This window comes from Manis javanica, chromosome 7, assembly GCF_040802235.1.
Source record: "Manis javanica isolate MJ-LG chromosome 7, MJ_LKY, whole genome shotgun sequence".
Taxonomy (NCBI): Eukaryota; Metazoa; Chordata; class Mammalia; order Pholidota; family Manidae; genus Manis; species Manis javanica.
In genome coordinates, this window is record NC_133162.1 from 11413322 (window position 1) to 11434285 (window position 20964).

At 40.1% G+C, this 20964-nt stretch overlaps 1 protein-coding gene across 4 annotated transcripts; it reads right to left on the reverse strand.

Annotated features, from left to right (window-relative positions):
* Window positions 1-37: 37 nt before the first annotated feature.
* On the reverse strand, window positions 38-18836 carry DENND10 (DENN domain containing 10). 4 transcript variants are annotated; one of them, XM_073240322.1, is made up of 9 exons: window positions 18748-18836; window positions 16434-16650; window positions 14792-14871; window positions 11550-11698; window positions 10436-10547; window positions 8416-8516; window positions 5817-5924; window positions 3899-3993; window positions 38-1573 (listed from the first exon to the last, which is right to left on the reverse strand). In XM_073240322.1, exons 4-9 carry the CDS (start codon window positions 11665-11667, stop codon window positions 1397-1399), a joined length of 711 nt encoding a protein of 236 aa, XP_073096423.1. In that variant the 5' UTR covers window positions 11668-11698; window positions 14792-14871; window positions 16434-16650; window positions 18748-18836; the 3' UTR covers window positions 38-1396. The 4 variants fall into 4 exon arrangements, with proteins under 4 accessions (XP_073096423.1, XP_073096422.1, XP_073096420.1 ...); XM_073240321.1 differs by having other exon boundaries at window positions 3899-3990; window positions 16434-16630; window positions 18748-18833; XM_073240319.1 differs by having other exon boundaries at window positions 16434-16630; window positions 18748-18833.
* Between the last annotated feature and the right edge of the window lie 2128 nt (window positions 18837-20964).

Below are 20964 nucleotides of genomic sequence, written 5' to 3' on the forward strand. Positions count from 1 at the left end.
TCAGAGAAAGAGGGCACAATCTTTCATATACCTGAAGCTTTGTTGAATATCAAAATATTTCCATTTTATTTCTGTATCATATTTGTAATTTTAACAACTTTGATCATTAGCTACTATGGTAATACAAAAAATGAGGGAGAAAAAAGATGTTAGTATTCATTTTCATAAAGTGCAGATTTAATTTTTAATTGTTTGCCTTAGTAAACATCATCTCATTTCAGATCCTCACCTGCCCCCATCCAAGGAGGGAGGGAAAAGGCTATTTTTGATTTTTACTTTACAAATATCTAACACCAAGAATAAATGAAAGATCAGATAAAGACAAGATATTTTTGCAAACATTTTTCTGAGTATGATTTCTAAGGACAACAGTACTGAGTGTAAAATAAACTTTCATAATTAATATGAATACACACAATAAAATAAAAAGTTCAGAATCTCCCTGCTTGTGATTTTTAGGTCTCCAATTATGAAAAAGGTATGTAACTGAACTGGAGTGGTTCTCTTCCTGTGTGGGCAAATTACTTTTACCGAAATTGTTTGAAGATATACTGTGGTTCTGGCCATTGCAAGAAGTTAATTCTCAAATTCCCTTCCCAAGTACACAGAGTTGCTGTTTCTGTCACACAAACATTTATATTCGAAATGGGCTGCTTTTTTTTACTCTATCCCAAAGAGTGACAGCTTATTCAAAACAATATTGCTAGCAACAGGGTTAAGTGGAGAGTACTAATGGCTTAAGTTTGCCAAATGCTCACCTCTGCAACAATATAAATATGGATTATTAAAGTTGTCTACTCAAGTATAAAATTTATGCAAAACCCTCATAATATAGGCAAAATGTTCAAAGGCCAAGAAAAAACATTTTTTTTTTCTTTTACAAGAAAAGTGCAACTGCAGGGTCTTTTGAATGATCTTCTAGACAGTTCTGCAGAAAACTTAGTAGTTTGGCTCAGAAAGTAGAGTTCCTCATGAGGAATTAAAGTTTTTCCTAGAAGAATAGAAAGCAAAATTTCAGGCAGCTTTCTGAAAACTATTAGTTTGTGGCAACACAGTGAGACAAACTGGAACTTAATAATAATGAAGGCTTCAGATTTGCTGTAATTGCCTAAGAACTTGACAGAGCTTGCTTTCACTTCAGACACCAGGCCATTTCACAATGTATATGGTAGTTACAGCACTTTGTCCGACATTGATAGGAGGCATGAACTAACCAGATAGAAAATCACAAGTGTTCCCATGTATGTTTCAGTGCTCTTTCAGGTCAAACCTCACCCTTCAAATAAAGCATTAAAAATATAATATTTTCTTTGTTATTTCCAGTATTTTACATAGTTAATGGATAATCATGGTAAAATAGCTCTATATCAGTCATCAGTGATAAACTGTCACACAGTCAGATTTTCAGCATTTGTTCAGCTGCTGCTAGATGGTAAAGGAAGTTTTCTGTTGCTGGTGGGAATCGTCTTTGCTTTAGCGCCTCAAAGTTGAGAACACGCTTTTCTCCTTCACCCGAAACTTCTGAAAAAGGAGCCAGGCTGGAGAAGATTTCTCTTGTTTTTAGGGAAATATCCTTTAAAGAAACAGGAAAATATGCATTATGTTAGTATCAAAAAATCCAAACAGTTGTTGCATTTGAATTATTCTTGCTTTTTAAAAAGTTTATCAGATTAACTTTATTTATAAAATTAAGAAAAATGAAACAAAATAACTTAGAAAAATCAATGTCATGTTTACATTCTTTTTTTTTTTTTTTACCATTTTTAAGTGTACAGTTCAGTGGCATTAAGTACATTCAGTGTTGTATGACAATTGCTACTGTCTATTTCCAGAACTTCCCATCATCCCAAACTGAAATTCTATCCCCACTGAACAATAACTCCCCATCCCCCTCTCAGCCCCTGGTAACCACCATTGTATATTCTGCCTCTATGAATTTGATCATTCTAGGTACCTCGCATAAGTGGTATCATACAATACTTGTCCTTTTGTGTCTTATTTCATTTAGCATGTTTTCAAGGTTCATCCATATTATGGCAAAAGTTAAACTTCACTCCTTTTCAAGGCTGAATAATATTCCACTGTATATACACACCTACCCAACACATTTGGTTTATCCATTCATCCATTGATGGATTTGGGTTGTTTCCACCTTTTGGCAATTGTGAACAGTATTGTTAACATGGATGTGCAAATATCTATTTGAGTCCCTGCTTTAATTCTTACTGACATACAACCACAAGCAGAATTGCTGTATCTATAGTAATCGTATGTTTAACTTTTTGAGGAACCCTGCTATTGTTCTTGGAACAAAATTCTCTTCTGCCCGGGATAAGCAACCCAGCACCTGCCACGTGGGCTTGATCCCTCTTCAATGACCAACGTTCCTTTGGATGGCTTAAGACTCACTGGAGCTAACATTAAAGTCAGGTCTTTTTCTTGGTATGCTGACATAATTAATTTATGCAGGTATTCTCAAACCCCTAAAACATGCTAGGCACTTTTATCATGTTATAGTGAGCCAAATAAATGTGTATCACTTTTAATAATAAATTGTGTATTACTTTTTAGTCCATGAAAAACAAAAATTCAAAACTCAAATTTACATATTTCACCAACATTGTAAAGAGCCATTGTTTTGACTCTAATGTTGACAGAGGGATGAATGGGCAATGATGATCACACGGTAGGAAAGGAGTCTCAGTGTTCAGGCCCTTGGGACAAGACCCACACCCCTCCTGGCCACAGCTGGACAGGCCACCAGCACTGAACAGAAAGAACAGTGCTGCTGGCAGGTCCCTATCCAACCCTGTGGTCCCTAGCAGCCTTCAACTCACATGTCACCTCCTCAGAGAGCTGTCTGATCTCATCTCAAATTCTCTGCCTCAACCCCTTCTTTCTGTCACAGCATTCATTTATCATGGCTCACAATGACCTTGTTTACATTATTTTCTGTTGACCTACTCCACTAAATGCCGGCCATGAGGTCAGGAACTTTGCTCCCCATGCAGTGCCTGACATATAGTCAGTGCTCAATAAGTATTATCTAAGTAAATTAATGTAGAAGTGAAGAGAAGAGCCAGGTCTGGCCAGGTGAGTAGGGCCTGCTTATCAGAGGTGCCCCCAGGTGGCAAAGGTACACACAGTGGGAGACAATCCGGCCTCCGGCCCCCAGGAAGTGAGACGAGTCTAGATGAGGGAGGGCCTGGGACAGCTAGGCTGGAAGTGCATCCCTGCAGGAGAGGAGCAAGGAGCTGGGAACAGGCCTAGAGCAGACAGACAGCAGCCACACATGGAGGAGACCAGGCAAGGGGCAGTACAGAGGAGCAGCTTGGCACCACCTAGAGAGGCAGGAATAAAACCTATCTGCCATCCTGTCTAGCAAGGGGACGGCAGGGTCCACATGGACACTGGTCAGCTTGACAGGTGGACCCCGTAGAGGAGCCAGCCCTGCAGGCTGTGACACTAGAGTCTCCTAAGCTTTGCAGGGGTCTGATGCTAACACTTACTAATGTCCTGAAGCAATACATCAAAGGTAGATTAAGATGTTCTATCTAGTTCCCCAAGCTCAGAAGCAACCTTCTCTTACTAGGAGGAGAGAAGGCACTGGCCAGCCCAGAATAGCATTCCAAACCTCGTGGCAGTTACATTTTTCACTATAAATGCTTGGCTTTAGCACCAGCGCTTTGTGTGTATTTGTCCCCAGGGCCCGAAAACTTATCTGCCCTGGCAGCCCCACCTGCTCCTCACCAGGACCATCCCCTTCTTAGCATCTGCCCGCTGGTGTCCCCACACTTCACTCTATTCTCATGAACAGCAGACAATGAGCAGCTGTGCCACATGCCACCCAGTGACATGCTTCCAGGATTCTCAGGAAGTTAGAAGATTGGGGAGTTACCTGGATAACCTGGCTGTCTGATTTCTCTGGATCTTCTGCAGACTGAACAATTAGCTGACCAATTTCTTTGTGCAGTTTGCCCATTGTCATGGCTTCTGGTTGAGATTAAGAAGAGTGTTGTGAATATTTAGAGGTTTACATAATAAAAATAATCACGCCATCTCTCTGAAAACATGAAAGATCATACAGAGGGAATTTCCAAAATGCAACTAATGACTCCCCCATTTCCATTTTATCATTTAACACAAATATGACAGCATGTTAGCAGACAAGGCATAATCACGATTTATATATTTCATGTCCAAGATAAAACTGCGCCAATACCGAACCAAATTTCTCCACACCTACCTGATACAAATTTTTACTTTTCTTTCTACATAACACTTAATGAAAACTTCTAACTATAGATAAACTGTGATTTTAAGAGAAGAGCCTGACTTTCCTGTCAGTCCTGCAGAAGCCATTGCTACTACCTGCAGCAAAATTAATAGAAATTTCTGTCTGTCACTCCAAGGGCCAAACTCCCCTCCAATGGTGCTGACTAGGATGAGCCCATTTTATAGACTCAAGAGTACTAGATGGCGGCAGGGAGATAGCCACATTTGCTGGTTCTAACACCTCAGGGCCTTAACTGGCTCTGGACACAGTCAGGTTTCTATCACTTTGTCTTCACAAAAAGCAGTTGTCTCCTAAAGGTCTGATTCTGTAGTTTGAATTTTTCACCGTGAACATGCATTATGTTTAGACTTTAAAACCAAATTGAAAGAAAACTAGCTCCAGTTCTATTAATTTGGAGTTGTAGATAGCCTCACATAATCAGAATCTACCTAACCAAAATCCCTTATGAGCCAGTATTCAGCTGCTCCCACTTTCAGAAGAAAGATAAACGACATTGCCAAAACTCTTATCAGTAATGCCCATTTAAAACCAATACCTCAGTAGTGCCCTGAGCTCAGCATGTATTTAACCCAATCTTTACCACTTTAAGCAGCTGTAATTTAGGACACTTTTAAATCGCCAGAGACAACACTATGATCCTAGAACACCCTTTCTACATCACTAACTCCAACAATACTTTCACTCCTTTGTGTTTACTGAAATATCTTTGGAAAAGCTTTTCGGCAAAGGAGTCATGTTCAACCCTTATGTAGTAATAAACGTCTACACACTCTTTGTCAAAGGAAGTCTACACATACTTAATGACTTGCTTCTAACAAAAAGAATATGGAGGAAGTGAGGGTTTATGACCTCTGAGACTAGGTCATGAAAGACACTGTGGTCTCCTCTCTGTCTCTTGGATCGCTCACTCGTGTCATGTCATGAGAACAGTCACCCATGTGGTGAGGCCTCCTGCCAACAGCCATGTGAGTTAGCTTAGAGGTGGGGCTTCCAATGATTGTAGCCCTGTCAATACCTTGACTGAAACCTCATGAGAGCCAGAACCTCCCAGCTAAGTTGATCTTGAATTCCAGACATACCAAAACTATGAGATAATAAATATGTTGTTTTAAATCACTAAGTTTAGAAGTGATTTGTTATGCAGCAACAGATAACTAATATACCCTGTTTAAATAGAGAAGTGGAGAAACAAGGTGAATACGTTATTTTATTAACACATATTATGTAGCATATACACCCAGAATGTATCACTAACATGGCAGGCCTGTTGTCTCCTAAAGATCTGATTCTGTAGTTTGAATTTTTCACCATGAACATGCATTATGTTTTGACTTTAAAACCAAATTGAAAGAAACTAGCTCCAGAATAAATGCTATGTTCTAGACCCAGAAAAATCCCTCCAGCTTCAACACAGCAGGTTATACAGGCCCTCCAACATTGGTTTTAGAGAATCAGCCTAAGAAATATAATTGCTTGGCTTACATCTTGATTCAACAACAGAACAGAGTAAAGAACTAACCTTTTGCAAGTGGAGCAATGATAATCTCACTTTCTGCCAGATTCACAAATACATCATAGAGGTCTGATCTATTGCTCACCTCCAAGTCTACAAATCCAGCGATATAACCTGCATGACAAAAATAACCAACATTACTGGAGTAGAAAGAAATCAGATAGTGAACATATAAAAAAAACTGAGTCTAATAGCTCATCAGCTGCTTTTCACTGCTTTATGTAGGAAGGGTACATTAGCTGTACCCTGTGGCATTTATTATGACAACATTATTGTCAATTGCCTGAAGAAACTCACGCAATTCAAAATGTTCCAAAACTAGACTTCAGTGTCAAGGAAGAAGGATGGAGTAAAGCACGTACTTTTCGGTTGTTACTGGGTCAAGAATGACAGGTGAGGCAGGAGGCGGAAAGGATTCTCATGACCTCTGCTCTCCCTTTGGGTCGCTGTCTTCAACAAATAAATCAGAATCAAGCACCTGGTTTCTCAAAGACAGCATGGCAACACAGCCCTATCTTTCCCCAATTTCAGATAAATGCTAAAGGAGTCAGGGCAACTCAAGAATTAGTGGACTTACTGAATTGGTGTTAAGATAACAGTTCACAGACTTTAGATATCACAGAGCAGTACAATTAAAAACTTGAGGATCAATTTATCACTGCTGAAGTTTTACTTGACCACAGAGCACCCAGTCACAGACTCACTAATATGTGAGAAAATGTGATGCAAGGGAGAAATACTGCTGGCTACTGGAGAAAAGAGGCCACACTGTTCAATAAATGCTCTGGGGTCAAGTGGCTATCCAAATGGAAGAAATGAAATCAGGCCCCAAACTCACACACTACACAAGAAGTAACTCAGGTAGATTAAAGACTCAAATGGGAAAGAAAAAAATGTTTTATAAGAAATTTTTGTAAGAAAATACAGGAGAATATCCTCCTATCTGAGGGCCATAAATTTTCTTCAAATATAAAAACTACTATAAAAGTCTAATGAATTCCAACACATTAAAATGAAGATACCTGTAGATGAAAAGATACCATGAAAATGAAAAGAAAATCCACAAACTCAGATTTTTGAAGCATATATAATCAACAATGGGTTTATATCCTAAATACATAAAGAAATTCTATGAATTGTTAAGAAAAATCAAATAGAAAAATGAGTAAAAGACAGTTATTTTGCAGAAGAGGAAACACAAATGACAAGAACACAGAAATATGCTTAAACTCATTAGGAATCAGGAAAATGCATATTAAAATCATAGTGAAATACCATTGTACACCCACCAAGTTGGCAAACATTTTAAAGTTTGACAATAACCAAGTGTTGTGGAAGCCATGAAGTGACGGGACTGCTTCTACACTACTCGTGAGAGGGTAAATTGTCACAGTCTCTGAGGAGAACATGGCATTCTCCAACAGCTTGAGGATTTGCATACCTTGTAACTCAGAATCTACTCCCCGATGTGTACCCTAGAGAATGTCTTGCAGATGTGCACCAAGAGACCCATAATAAGAATGCTTATAGCAGCACTGTTTTAAAAGTGAATAACGAGAAAAGGCGAAATTAAGTAACTATGGTTTATCATGTAATGGAATTCTATACAGCACTGAAAACGAACAGGACTACAAACATCCATGTGAACATGGAGGAATCACACAAAAATATTGTTTTTAAGGCAAAAAAAAAAAAAAGGAAAAGTCGACCACAGAAGATTCATCCATCGTGAATCCATATATGTACAAAATTAGCTTAGTAAAATTAAACATTATGTTGTTTAGTGATATGTGTTCATGTGTATGTGGCTAGAGGAAAGGAGTGAGGAAAAAAGGTTCAATGGGATAGGAATGCACATGCAGTGCTTCCCAGGCCCAATAATATTCTACTTTCTCTTCTCTGGTGAGCCCATGAGTGTTCCTTTTATTTTTTTATAACTTACACAAATATTAAATATTGTTTTATGTGTGTAAGAAATATTTCATAATTGGGAAAGCAACAAAAACTAGCATCATCGTTACCGTTTTACGGAAGGATTTTTTAAGACCATGAAAGTATAAAGGGCACAATAGCTTTAAATGTAAATAAAGGAAAAGAAAAAAGTGTTACTACAAAGTTAGGATTTCTGTAAACTAAATACTGTATTATTAAATTATTCCCAGAATCATATTATTACAGATTATTATACTTGTAAAATAACATCATTTAAAAATAATATAAATTTTTCCTTTGAGAAATATGGAAAGGCTCAAAATAAAGTCTAAGTCAAATCACTGATAGGGAAGCTATAAAGACGAGAACTTTACAAGTTAAAAATAAGTTGTATTTTGGTGATGTTTGCACAACAAGAACGCCCTTAATGCCACTGAACTAAACACTTACAAATGATTAAGATGGTAAATTTTATGTTATGTGTACCTCCTCACAATATTTTTAAATTCAAAAAAAAATTTAAGGGAAAAAAATTGGTTGCATTTACCAAAGAAATAATAAATCATCAGGCTTCCCCTGTGGAATGCATGCAAAAGCCAACACACAAACCCCAAACGAAAGCAGAGCCCTAGCCAAGCGGAGCCTCTCCTCCCCTAGGGACCGTGTTGCCTACCTGTGCACATCTGCAGAGCTTCCAGCTCATCAGCTCTGAGGTGCACGTAGGAATGAAGTATGGTCCAGTCCTGTCGATGCCACACCAAGGCGGGCAGAGTCCTGGGGAATCAAGGTGAGAATGCACATGGTTGCCAGCCCACACCCCAGACTCAGCCTCCCCTTCCCTCTTCTTCCCATGGAGGAAACTGGCTATCAAGGAGAGGGCAGGACAAAGCCTAAACACGCCAACACCTCCAGGCTTCAACTTAAAGTAATGCAGTGTTTTTTTTTTAATTATGGTATCATTGATATATACTCTTATGAAGATTTCACATGAGCAACATTGTGGTTTCAACATTCACCCATATTATCAAGTCCACCCCGTACCCCTGCAATCACTGTCCATTGGCGTAGTAAGATGCTATAGAGTCATTACTTGTCTTCTCTGAATAATGCAATGTTTTCAACTCTTCTTGTTGGGTCAGATTAGCTACAAAAAGCTCAAGGGGAAGTTTCAGAAAGTCTACGGGGTGGCAAGGAGTGACACTTCTCCCAGGTCCCTCTGGACACCCCACTCTCGGAGTGCTACAGAGAAGTCTGAGTCTGAGGGTGACAGCCAAAGTGGGCCCTGCAAGCAAGACTTTTTTTTTAAGTTTCTCATTTAGTATTTACGATTCCGGTCAAACTTTGCAAACCACTTTGTGTTTGTTTTTATATAAAATAGGTTTCCTTAAAAAAATAATAAATTCTAGTAAAATAGATACTGTGGGAAGATGTGCCCAATTTATATGTGGTTGTGTAAGCCCCCTGGGGCCCTGGTACCTATCTCAGAAGCTGTGGACATCCCTGGTTTCAGAAGTAAAAATGTAGGGGAATAGGGTAATTGGGTGGAAAAATACAGGGTTTTGGAAACAGAGCAGGGTAAAAATTTTGGTCCTCTCACCTACAATCTGAGGCAATCACAAAACAGTAATCATTTCTAGAGTGCACACTATGAGCAAGGTACATGCTAAGCACTTTAACACAAATTGTTTCCAATCCTAAAAACAAGCTTATGATGTATTATCTTCATTTTACAAATAAAGAAACGGAGGCTTAGAAACATTAAGGATCCTTTATGTGACCACAGAGCTAGTAGCTTCTTACGTATGATTATCTTCATTTTACAGAAAGAGAAAGGCAGGCTTAGAAACATTAAGGATCCTTTATGTGACCACAGAGCTAGTAAGTGGCCCTCCCACGAATTTAAACACAGATCTTTCTAGCTATCAAGCTTTTCTTCTTTCCATTATCTAACCATTTAGCCTCCCTGAGCCTCAATTTTCTAACCTATAAAACAGGCTAGTTATACTTCCTTGCAGGGTTCTTGTCATGAGTAAGTTTAATAAATTAAGGCGCTTGGCACCCAGTAAACACAGCATAAATGCAGTTCTCCCTGCTTTTAAAAAGAAATCTAAGAGCCAGTTAGATTTGGCCAAAGAAAAAAACTTAAAAGATCTGTATTTACTATAAAAATAAAAGGAGTATAGTAAAATTGAAGAAACAACTTATGGTATCATTGATATATACTCTTATGAAGATCTGTAGCATCAAAATGTAAAACAGGGTTCAGGAAACTATGCCCCATAGGCCAGCTGCCTGTCACTGTACATAAAGTTTTACTGGAACACAGCCATGCTTATTCATTTACGTGCATGTACTGTCTTTGACTGCTTTTACACTACCCGTGGCAGTTGAGTATTTGGGACAGAGACCATACGGCCAGCAAGCCTAAAATATTTACTCTCTGGCAAGGAAAAACTTGCACACTCCCTGCTCTAAAATATTGTTATTTCTAAATTTAAAGAGGAATTTGTCCAAGTTCAGTGACCTTGAACTACTCAATCTAAACTGAAACACTACACCAAAATGGCATTTCACCCCCAGCCTAACACATTCTATTTATACCAAATGCGCAACACAACAGAGCACACAGTAACCCTGAGTGCCCAAACTGGCTGCCCACAAAGTTTATGCTTTTTAGTGATTAGAGACAATACCTGGTGAACTCCTGCACGGCTTCTATTCTGGGGTGATAGACGATGATTCTTTTCTTCAGCATCAGTGCTGTGTGTAAGATGACAGTTTCCATTCCAAACTGAGATACAATGTCTTAAAACAAAAGAAATAATAATGTTACTGCATTACATATTATATAAAGAAATAGTTTTTATAGGATATAATTCTTGTCATAGAATGCAAAATTTTCAATATAGAGAATAAATCTAGGTAAATGTAAGTACAGAAGCACCTTATTTGGTGGATATCAGTGCATCCAGGGGCTCCCCAGGAGGGGTGTTACAGAAGCCTACGCCTGCCTCCCGAGGTCTCTGTGCCAGAGGCATCAGGTGAAGCTAGACTCACAAGAGTGGAATAAATGATATAAAGGGAACTAGCATCCTTCTGTGTCGTTAAAATTAAAGTTTTAAAAAATGTTCACTGACCCGCCCTCCTCACATCATTACTTAAGTCCTTTTGAGACAGTCAGATGAACATCTAATGCCTCAACAGGGATGCTCTGAAACCATACATGACAGTGGGATCAGAAGCAAAGGAAGGACAAGAATGAAGGCCAGCGTCCCCCCTGAAGTCGCCCCCTCTCTCACAAGGACACAGAAGTCTGTGTTTAGCCCTGGGCTGTCTCTGCCAGTTTGGATTCCCAGATAGGAGAGAAAGGCAGGGAGTCATGTTAGGAACTTGGGGCCGGAGGCAAGAGCTCTCCGGGTGGAAGAGAACTGCTGAGATCTAAGGAAAGAAAAACTATGAAGTGAGTGGGGACCTTGAACCGTGAGAGTCAGCTTACCGGTGATAGGGTATTTCTACAGTAACAATTGGAATCCTATGCAAAGGAAAAAATCACACCACGAAAATCTGCTTCCCTATGACAAGTCTCTAACCAAGTATGGAAATGTAGAAGTTGAACTACCCTCCTGTAGGTAAACAAATACTGTATAGATGAAAATATACAGGAAGATGAAATAACATTAAGTATCCTTTATGGATACTTTGTCCTTGGCTTGGGGATTTTGTTGTGGAAGATGGGATGGGACCATCTGGAATGGGTTTTTGTTTCTCCCCTTTTTTTGCCCCCCTCACCCTTTTTTTTTTTTTTACCTTTGATGGAGCCTGCAAGGTATGCTTTTCGGGCATCAAAGTCCTTGCTAAGGAAAGAGCCATTTTCTTCACTCTGGCATATTCCTTTTGTGAGAACTGCGATGTAGCTCTCCATCATTTTAACTGGGCTCCCGTGTTTCAGGTATATTCTGGAAGACAGGACAAAGGCAAACGTGCTTTTATGTAGCATGAACCACAGGCAGAAATGCACCAAGGCTAAGCATGGATACTTTCTAAAGAATCTAAGCCAACTTGCTAGTATGTTTTTGAGTGCCTGAATCTTTTCGTGTTGTGGTTACTTCTACCATTTAATTTCAAAATGTATACACATAAAAAAAACTACTTGGAAGACCTTCAATAATTCTTTGAAGTTGGCTCTCTCCTTACATGTGGGTAAGGCTGCTATAGTCTGCTGGGGCAGGAGAATGAACTACGCAGAGACCCCATTACTCTCAAGCATGTTGTATACTGATCTTGTTTTGTCTTACATTCACAACTGGTGTTTAGTCATAACAACTCTATTTATTGCTGGGATTTCCTTTGACAAGAGAGGTGTTTTATGCATTGTTCACAAAGAAAGCAGTAATTAGCTCAGAGCCTGTATTTATTATCGGTGTTCCTAGAGGTTGCTGTATTTAGATAATTAAGAAATCAACTCTTTTAAGTTTCTGGTGATAAATGCATCACTAAATTAAGACTTCCAGAAAATGCTGACAGGGAACTAGCAACATTTATAGCTCACATGTGAAATCAATCTGTTCCCCTCAAATCTTGCTGTGAGGAACTAGATCTCAAATTTGCTTGAGAAGCAGGACTGTGACTACTTGTGTCTTTTGGTAGCTGAAGGGATGGAAAATTGGGAAGAAAGTAATTGTTCAAGAGAGAGCATTTGAAAATTATAATTATTGTAAATTAAGTAAAAAGTGAATGTCTGAACTGCTTACCAAATTTTGTCAATCATCACTGTTTTTTAATTCTTTTTCTCAACACAAATTGAGGGAAAAAAAGGTACAGAACAGTAAATATGGTAAGCTATCGAATATACAAGATACAGCCAAACCCATGAACTCATACACAAACTTACATACGGAGAAATTGTCTCAGGCAGGCTATGAAAAAAACAGGGCCAGGAGCTGCCCTGGGGTGGGGTCAGCAGACAGAGTGCAGGCTGGGAACTGGGGAAGGGAGGAGCTCAGTTTTCACTGTATACCCCTTGGGTGTCTGGTTTCTTTTACTATGAGCTTACATTACCACCACTAAAAAAAACAAAACCAAACAAAAATTGCCATTAAATTATAAAATAGAAACCACTTAAAGTAATGGAGAAGAGAAACCTAAGAAGGGTAGGAGGATAAGATGACACCCTGTGTGACAACCCTGGGCCATGCACGAGAGGCTGAACAGAGGGAGGAATCCCCAGCACCACCCATGGGAAACCCACAAAGTGCAGCCCAGTGGACCTTATTCATTGTTCAGATGGATACCCACAGATGTCACACCTGGCCTGGACACCTGACTCCACGAGTGCATGACACCCTGGTTCTCTACCAGGGCCACTAGCTGGAGGGACTGGGAGATGAAGGGGGTCATGGCAGCTGACCTGAACCCCACATAGGGATTGAACCACTCCATGCAGGCTTCCACTGCCAACACAAGCAACACACTGGAAGGCACGTCTGCCTGCTTCTCTCACCATAAACGGAAGGAACACTTCCACGGTAACCTCATCATCCCCAAAAGTGTCTATCTAGGTGAACTCAGACCCAAGTTCATGGGGAGAGTGTGTGCCTGGTGTGCACACAAGTGGAGGTGTACATGTGCAAGGGCAAACATGGAAGTGTGGCAAGGGATAGGGGGCAGAGGAGGTGGCTGGCAATGGCTCTGAGTCTTCTTATCTCCTCCACTGTGAGAGAAGAGAATGTAGAATGGAACAATGCTGAGCCCTACAGAAGCTGAGAAGCCCTCTGGGCTCCCTCTTGGGCAGGAAGTGGAATCTAAAGCAACCCTGCCTTCCAGGCCCCAGAATGTTTCCCAATGAATTCAGTGGAGTAACCTAACCCTGACTCAATCAAGTGAAATGGGAGTCCAGTGTTTGTTCAGGACACCCTTTGCAGTGTTTTCAGTTCACAGTGTCTAGATAGTGTCCCTTCTCCCAGCAATAAGCATCTCCTTTTGTGTCAGTGCCATTATTAGCAGATAACTGTTTATATCACACAGTGGGCCATACACCTGGAATTTATCTTGAGAGCAAGAAGTCTTTATCATCATAGCTGGCTGCAAAAATAGTATAACTTCATTTTGTCAAAATACAACCTAACTGAAACCTGTAAGTAATGAAAAGGTATTCTTAGGCCATATTGTGAGTGTGAGTGTGAGTGTGTGTGTGTGTGTGTGTGTGTGTGTGTGTGTGTGTGTGTGTGTAAAACTGGCAAAAGAACAGCCATTTACCAGGTTTATAGTGAGGAAAAAACAACTCCCCTTGTTCCCCCCAAAAAACTACTTATTTGGCATAAGCCTGTGGGCAATACATGACACCTACAATTACAATTTTCTATTTAGTGACAATATTAAAAACAAAGTATAACTTAAAACCCTGTAAAAGCCTTAATTAAAGAAAAAGCCAATGTCTATAATATTTAGACTTTATTAATTCACTAGATATACTAATCATGGCAAGAAAGTAGACTGGTATTATTTAGAAAAAATTTTTCAACAGCGAGGATGAACCTAAAGGAGTCTACTTGAATCGTGATTAACCAATTAATCAGTTTCTCAGCCCCTCAGCATTGCGGCTAACAAGTATTTTCCTGTGCTTTAGCCTAATTCGAAATACTAAAATGGCTCTCTCCAAAATGACTTCCACACACACACCTTCACACATATGAACCAGCTTACTATTTAATAAAGACTTAACGTATCCATCTTGCTCAAGAAAGTTCTAGATTGGAAGTGAGCAGAAAAACAGACCAAAAATGGCAAGTGATTCAAAATCTCCAGGAGCTCCAATAGCTGTACAAACTGCTTTTTCTCCCCCACCCCACTATTCCCTTAAATAGGAGGAGCAGTATCATTGAAGCAGCAGAAAAAGTTCCTCTTTACCAACAGTCTCTGAAGGGCCAGTCAAGGTTAAGCTGGGGAGACAGAGGGCTGAAATTTGCTTCCTTGGTGTAGAAATCTGCTCTGTAACTATTGAGTAAGATCTTCCTTTTTATACATTAGAATTTAATAATTTTCATACAGACCTACACAATATCCTAGTGAAGGCGGCATATTTCTCTGGGTTAAAATCTTTGGCAGTCAGTACAATAGAAAAATGAGTCACCTGTCCAAAAGAAAAAAGGTACACTTTTTAAAGATTATTTAATAGAATTAATTTTATTAGTATATTCTAATGAACCTCTTGTACAAGATATACCAGCATTAAAAGGAAAAGACCAAAATGTAACAGTCCTCACTTGGCTTTTTAATACTTTTATGTGTATATACACACATATTAAAGGACATATATTTATAATACATGCATATTTAATTTCCTACATAAAGTGTATAGAACTTAGTTACAATTCTTTTTCAAAAATGCAAAAGTATTTTAAATATCAAAAATGTGAATTTTTACTTCAAGTCCCTGACCCTCACTCATCACAGCAGGACTGGGAATGCTATAGCAGACCCACTAATTTAGCAACTATTTTTCATTAATGAAATCAAAGAATGAAAAACAACAAAAATACATTTCAGTAAAATCCAAACAGTACAAATAAATCATACAGTTCCTGAAAGAGCCAAATCTCTATAGAATGCTATATAATCTAAAGGATGTTATAATAAACTTTATTTGTGTACATGCCTCAATTACTACAAATTTCCGATAACCATATACCTATTATTCCCACTGAGACAAAATTCAGAACTTTTGTTAATAACAAAGCATTTAAGAAATATATCTTTTTAAAGTCATATTTTGAAATACAAGAACTATCTCTAAATCTAAATTTGAAAAACAGAGATTTGAAATAAACATGATTTGGCAGTCTGTCGTACAAAACATGGATAAATCCACTTGAGGGTATGTCAAGGTTTTTCAGCAAGAATTAAATGAGCACAAACTAAAGACTTTATAACAAGGTTTATTGAAAGCTATCTTTTTGCAAATTTACATTTTCTAATTATGAATCTGTTCTGTCTTAAACCTCTAACGTTTCTAAATTGTTGCTTTCCTGTTATTTTAAAGTAATTCTTTAAATTTAATCTGGTATCTTGGACATGCTTCAGACAGTCTGGTTATTGGCTACAAAATTAGCCATAAATGATAAAAGAAGTGCCAGGACCACAGCTGCTTCTTTCTGATATTGTTTTCTTTGAAAAAACCTGCTGGTTGTCCGGGATTAGGAAAGTCCACAATGACCATATACAGGTTTTCAAAATGCCACATTGATCCTGTTCATATAAAATGAAACAGCAAAAGGCTACTGAATACATGAGTTTAATTTCCCTTTCTATCCTTATATCCTTACCATCCACAAACAAATGGGAAAAAAAGTTTTCTTAACTATGCCAAAAATAACTATATCCTTTGAAATAGTTTTCAATTATGGAAAAATATTTCTTTCTACTCTTAATCAGAGTCATGACTTTGACACTACTTCTACACTTCTACTCCATCAGTGTAAAACCTGGAAAAGGCTTCACTACACCAACCAGAGAGTCAGTCACATAATATACACCAATAAATACAGAATGAATGAAAGTGAAACATTCCCAAGAAAATCGTATTTAATATTTTTAAAAGCATACAGTGATGATAAAGTCTAAAGCTAAGAGTTATTGGAATAATGTTACATCACTGTGTTTTTGGGTTTTTTTTTTACCTTTGTGTAGTCATACCTTTTTCAAGACTGAAGAATCTGGAACTTCAATTGTTGTTATATAAAACCATGTTCTTCTGTACTGACCAAAGACGAAGGGGTGGAGAAGTTTGTTTTCATCTGTAAGGCAGCATTTTCTCAGCAGCAGTTTCCTTAAAGTAGCTGTTGTGGAAGGATAGCACCACACCCACAGAACTTCTCCATTTGTGTCCTTTTCTACGGTGGAAAGATGGTCACTGTGAGAATGTCAAACAGCAGCAAGGAAGTAAATTGATTGGTTACTCAAAAGCACTAAATGGAATCAGTTTTAATATCCCATTTTACAAAACGATGCAAAGCACATGGGACCCTAAATTCCTACTTACCTCTGCTGGTCAAATTATCTAGCTCTTATCTTGAGCTTTAGGCCAACTGAGTAAAAAGCTTTTATAATAAATCATGAATGAAAGTTTAGCCTCATAGGTTTGGTAGAAGTCTTCCCTATCTCCTCCCACACAAATTCTCAAAAGTGTTCTTACTTTACATCTGTATCTAGACAAATCTTTAGTAAGTACATAGAAAGTGGTTGTTGAAAGCAAAACTGGAGATCAAGAAAATGGTGAAATCTCTTTTAAATCACATTATGTACTGATTGTGCAAATTCTATATTTAAAATTTTAAGGTTATCCAGTCATGTAATTTCATCGTCAAAGTCAACACCTCAATAACAAAACAGGAGCAGTTTGCTAATAATAAAGAAACTCCAGGCAAAAGTAGCCTAAACTATAGAGAAACAGTTACTGCACATAGAGCAGTAAGAATACAGGTTTTGATCTACAAACTCAAAAAAAAAAAAAACCTTTTATTACGGAAAATACCAACTATATAAAAAAAGAATAATAATATGAATTTCCCATCTTCATTGATTAGCTTCAGCAATTATCAACACCAAGCCCTCCTTGCTTCATGAGGGAGAGTTAGCCTTCCTCCCTTTATTTTGAAGCAGATCCCTTTTAAACACATGGCAATATAAAAAGTAAAAAACCTGCTGAATTGAAAACCTGTTTTGTCTTTGCTGTTACCAGGTAAAGTCAGAGTTTAACTCAGCCTTAATTCAGAAGTACCTTCAAGCAGGACTAAGATGCCTGAGGTATTTAGGTTTTGTTTTGCAGCAGTTTAAAAATCACATTAGAAATGAATACAGAAAGCAGTTCCCAGATAAATGCACTTCTTTAAGACACTGAAAAATAATCAGCACATTTCGCCAGTTTTGCTAAACCCAAGTAACGCTCTTGTACACTAGGGGAATAGAGCTTTTAGGGGGTTGTAAAAACCTCAACGTAAGAATACTTTTTCAAAGGACTATGGCGCGCAGAGAACCGGCAGCTGTTCATTCTCGCAACCCCGCGCTCCCTGTCGCCTACCGGATGAACGGTTCCTTGAAAGCCCCAACCCTGCAACACTGCACACGGCTCAGGCGCACATTCGGGGCTGCCCAGTGATCCCAACAGACTTCCTCATCTGTGAACTCCTCTAAACGAACAGGGATCCCCCCACTGTGACTGTGCAGACACTCCTGTTACAGACATGTGTTCTATCGTGTGATGCAGGGGTCCCCCACTGATACGAGTTGACGCTTTGGGGCTAGAAAGAAAGGGTCCCAAAACTGGCTCCGCCACTTCCTAGCGTGCGTCAGAGCACAAATGACACCAAGTCTACATCTGCCCCTCCGTAAAGTGGGCATCAAACATCACGCACACCCCTGAAGCCCTGGTAGGGGCTAAACGGGAGGCGATCCATGCACAATGAGCAGCACCCGGGCCGGCACAGCTGGCCACCATGCTCGGACTGCTCGATCACATGATCGGGGCAAGCCCGGCGCCTGGCGGGTCCTCACGCGCCGCTCCCGCACACCCCGAGGGGCCCCACCCTGTCGCCTCCCAGCCGAACGATCCCGGAGCGGCCCTCCGTGCAGCCTCGGCTGGCCGGGCGACGGCCCCTCACGGCCGCCGGAGCTCGGGCCCCTCCTCGTCCGGTTTTGTCTGCAGCTCCGGGCATCCGGGAGGAGCTCGCTCCCGGGACTTGGGAGGTTCCGGGGATTCCGCCACCCCGCCGCCCCGCCGCCCGGCCAGAGCGGGCTCCACGCAGGGCCGCGGGCAGGGCGCCCAAAGCTGCTGGCCCGATCCCGGCGCGGAGGAGGCCGGGCCCCACAGCCCCTCGCCCAGGCCGAACATGGAAGGGCCGCGCTCTCCCACCGCGGCCGCGCCGGGCGCGCGGGAGCAGGGGCTGCCCCGGGCCCCGGCGGAGGCGGAAGCAGGGTGCGGGCCTGCGGGAGACAACGCCTGCATCCTCACCGATCAGACCGACTCCGAGCATCAGCTGAGTGTCCGCAGCCTCAGCCGCAGCCATCTTCCCCGCCGCCACCGCCACCCCACGCCCCTCCTCCAGGCCCCGCCCCTCCTCCAGGGACCGCCCACTCAGGGCCTCGGTCCCTCCTCTCTCCACAGGCCCCGCCCCATCGGTGGAGGCCTAGTCCTCAGTACGTTCACCCGGGATTCCATTCTGCTCCTCCGCTCATCTTCAGCTCACGGTTCTTCATTCTTAGAAACCTTTCTCAGCCTCCGCAACGTCGCTCAGTTTCTCAAATCCAAATCTTCATTCGCCTCTTCCTCAACCCACTTCGCTCTTCACTCCCCCTCTCAGGCTTTCATCATTCTACCTCTGCCTTGCAGTCCGTCTAAAAAGAGGCGTCCTACGAAAGGGTCTCCACTCATTCACTCATTAATCCACACATCCCAAAGACAAAAGAATAACTGAGGACTTAAAATGGTTTGAGGAATATGGTGTTCACCAAGACAGAGCCTTCCAGTTGGGGGAGACGGACAATTACCAAGTAAAATAATAATAAAACGGTCGAGAGCGGTTAAGACTATTGGAATAGCGCAGTGTGTTAGAGAGCAGACGGGGTGTGCTTTACAGTGGGCGACCCGCAAGGCTTTGAGGAATGTGTATTTGAACCGAGATCTCAGTGGTGGGAAGGAGCCAGTCTGGGTGGCTCCAGAATCCCTCCCTTTGGATCCTCTGTGCCTCGAACCCCAAATCACACGAAACTAATTCGGGAGGGTCCTTGGTTTCTACAGAAATACAATCCCACTCCCATCTCATTGATTTTCTTTAAGTGTTTAATATGAAATATTAAGAAAAACATGAGGCTACCACCCAGCTTAAGAAATAAAGTACTATAAATGTAGTTGAATCACTTTTCTTCTTTTCCCTAATCTCCTTCCTCTCCCTATCCCACAGAAGGAATGATTATTCTGAATTTGGCAATTGTCATTTTCCTGTATGTTTTTAAACTTTGGTATGTGTGTATGCTTCACTCAACAAAATACTGTATTCTTTTTTTTTATACCGATGCAACCATAGCTGACATTTGTTGAGTGGAAGGCACTGTTTTAAGTATTTCACTCATACTACTCCCTTAAATCCTCACAATAGCCCTGTGTATAAGTCCTATTAGGAGCCTCAATTCACAAGTGAGAAAGCTGAACGGTAGCACAATTTGCCGGTGATCACACAGATTGCAAAGGACGGTGCCAGGATATAGACCCAAGCAGTAGGACTCTAGCCACACATCAGACAACTGTGCTACAAAGCCTCCTATTCTGTAGCATACTGTTTGTATTTGTTTATAAACTGTTTTTCTTGTTTTTACTTTTAGGAAATATGCACATGCACAAATATGCGTGTGTAAGGTTGCTCATGCAATGCGTCTAGCAATAAAATATTCCTAAATACCAGTTAATGAAGAAACTAAAAAATTGCATATTCCATACTACAGAATGCTATGATGTTATTAAGGAGAGGGAGGTAGATATATTTGTACTAACTCACTATGATTCCATCTGTGTGTAAAAGTCCAAGCTGATACGTGTGTGCGTGTGTGTGTGTGTATGTGTATAATTGGAAGGATGCATACCAAGCTGCTGAGAGTGGTTACTTCAAAGAAAGGATGTGGGGAAATGGAAGGAAGGTTTGGGACGGTGTACCCCAAACTTTATGAATTGTATAATAAAAATGAAAATACAACTATTTAGAAATGTATGATATAAATGTATACATTTGCAAATACTTGTAAGTGTACATATTTGGTACATAAATGTATTAAACTATGTAGAAATGTATGATATCAATGTATACATCTGCAAATACTTGTAAGTGTACATATTTAGTACATAAATGTATTAAATGTACCCTATATAAGGTCCATAACTGTAAAAATGTCATAGAAAAATACTGAAAAATCCCCAAGTGCCAATAACAGTAGTTTTCTTTTGGTGGGTAAGACTTCATTTTCCTCCTCCTTTTACTTTTATTCACAACTTAAAAGATACTATGTTCATTGCTTCCAATAGCTGAAATCTTTAAATTTCTGAAATTAGAATGCATCCTACAGTGACAATTGGGGCGGTGTTTTTCTTTGTAAATGATACATAAAATGATGTGCTTAATCATTGATGACATTTTCAGATTGGATGAAAAATGGTAAACATAAAATGAGAAAATATGTT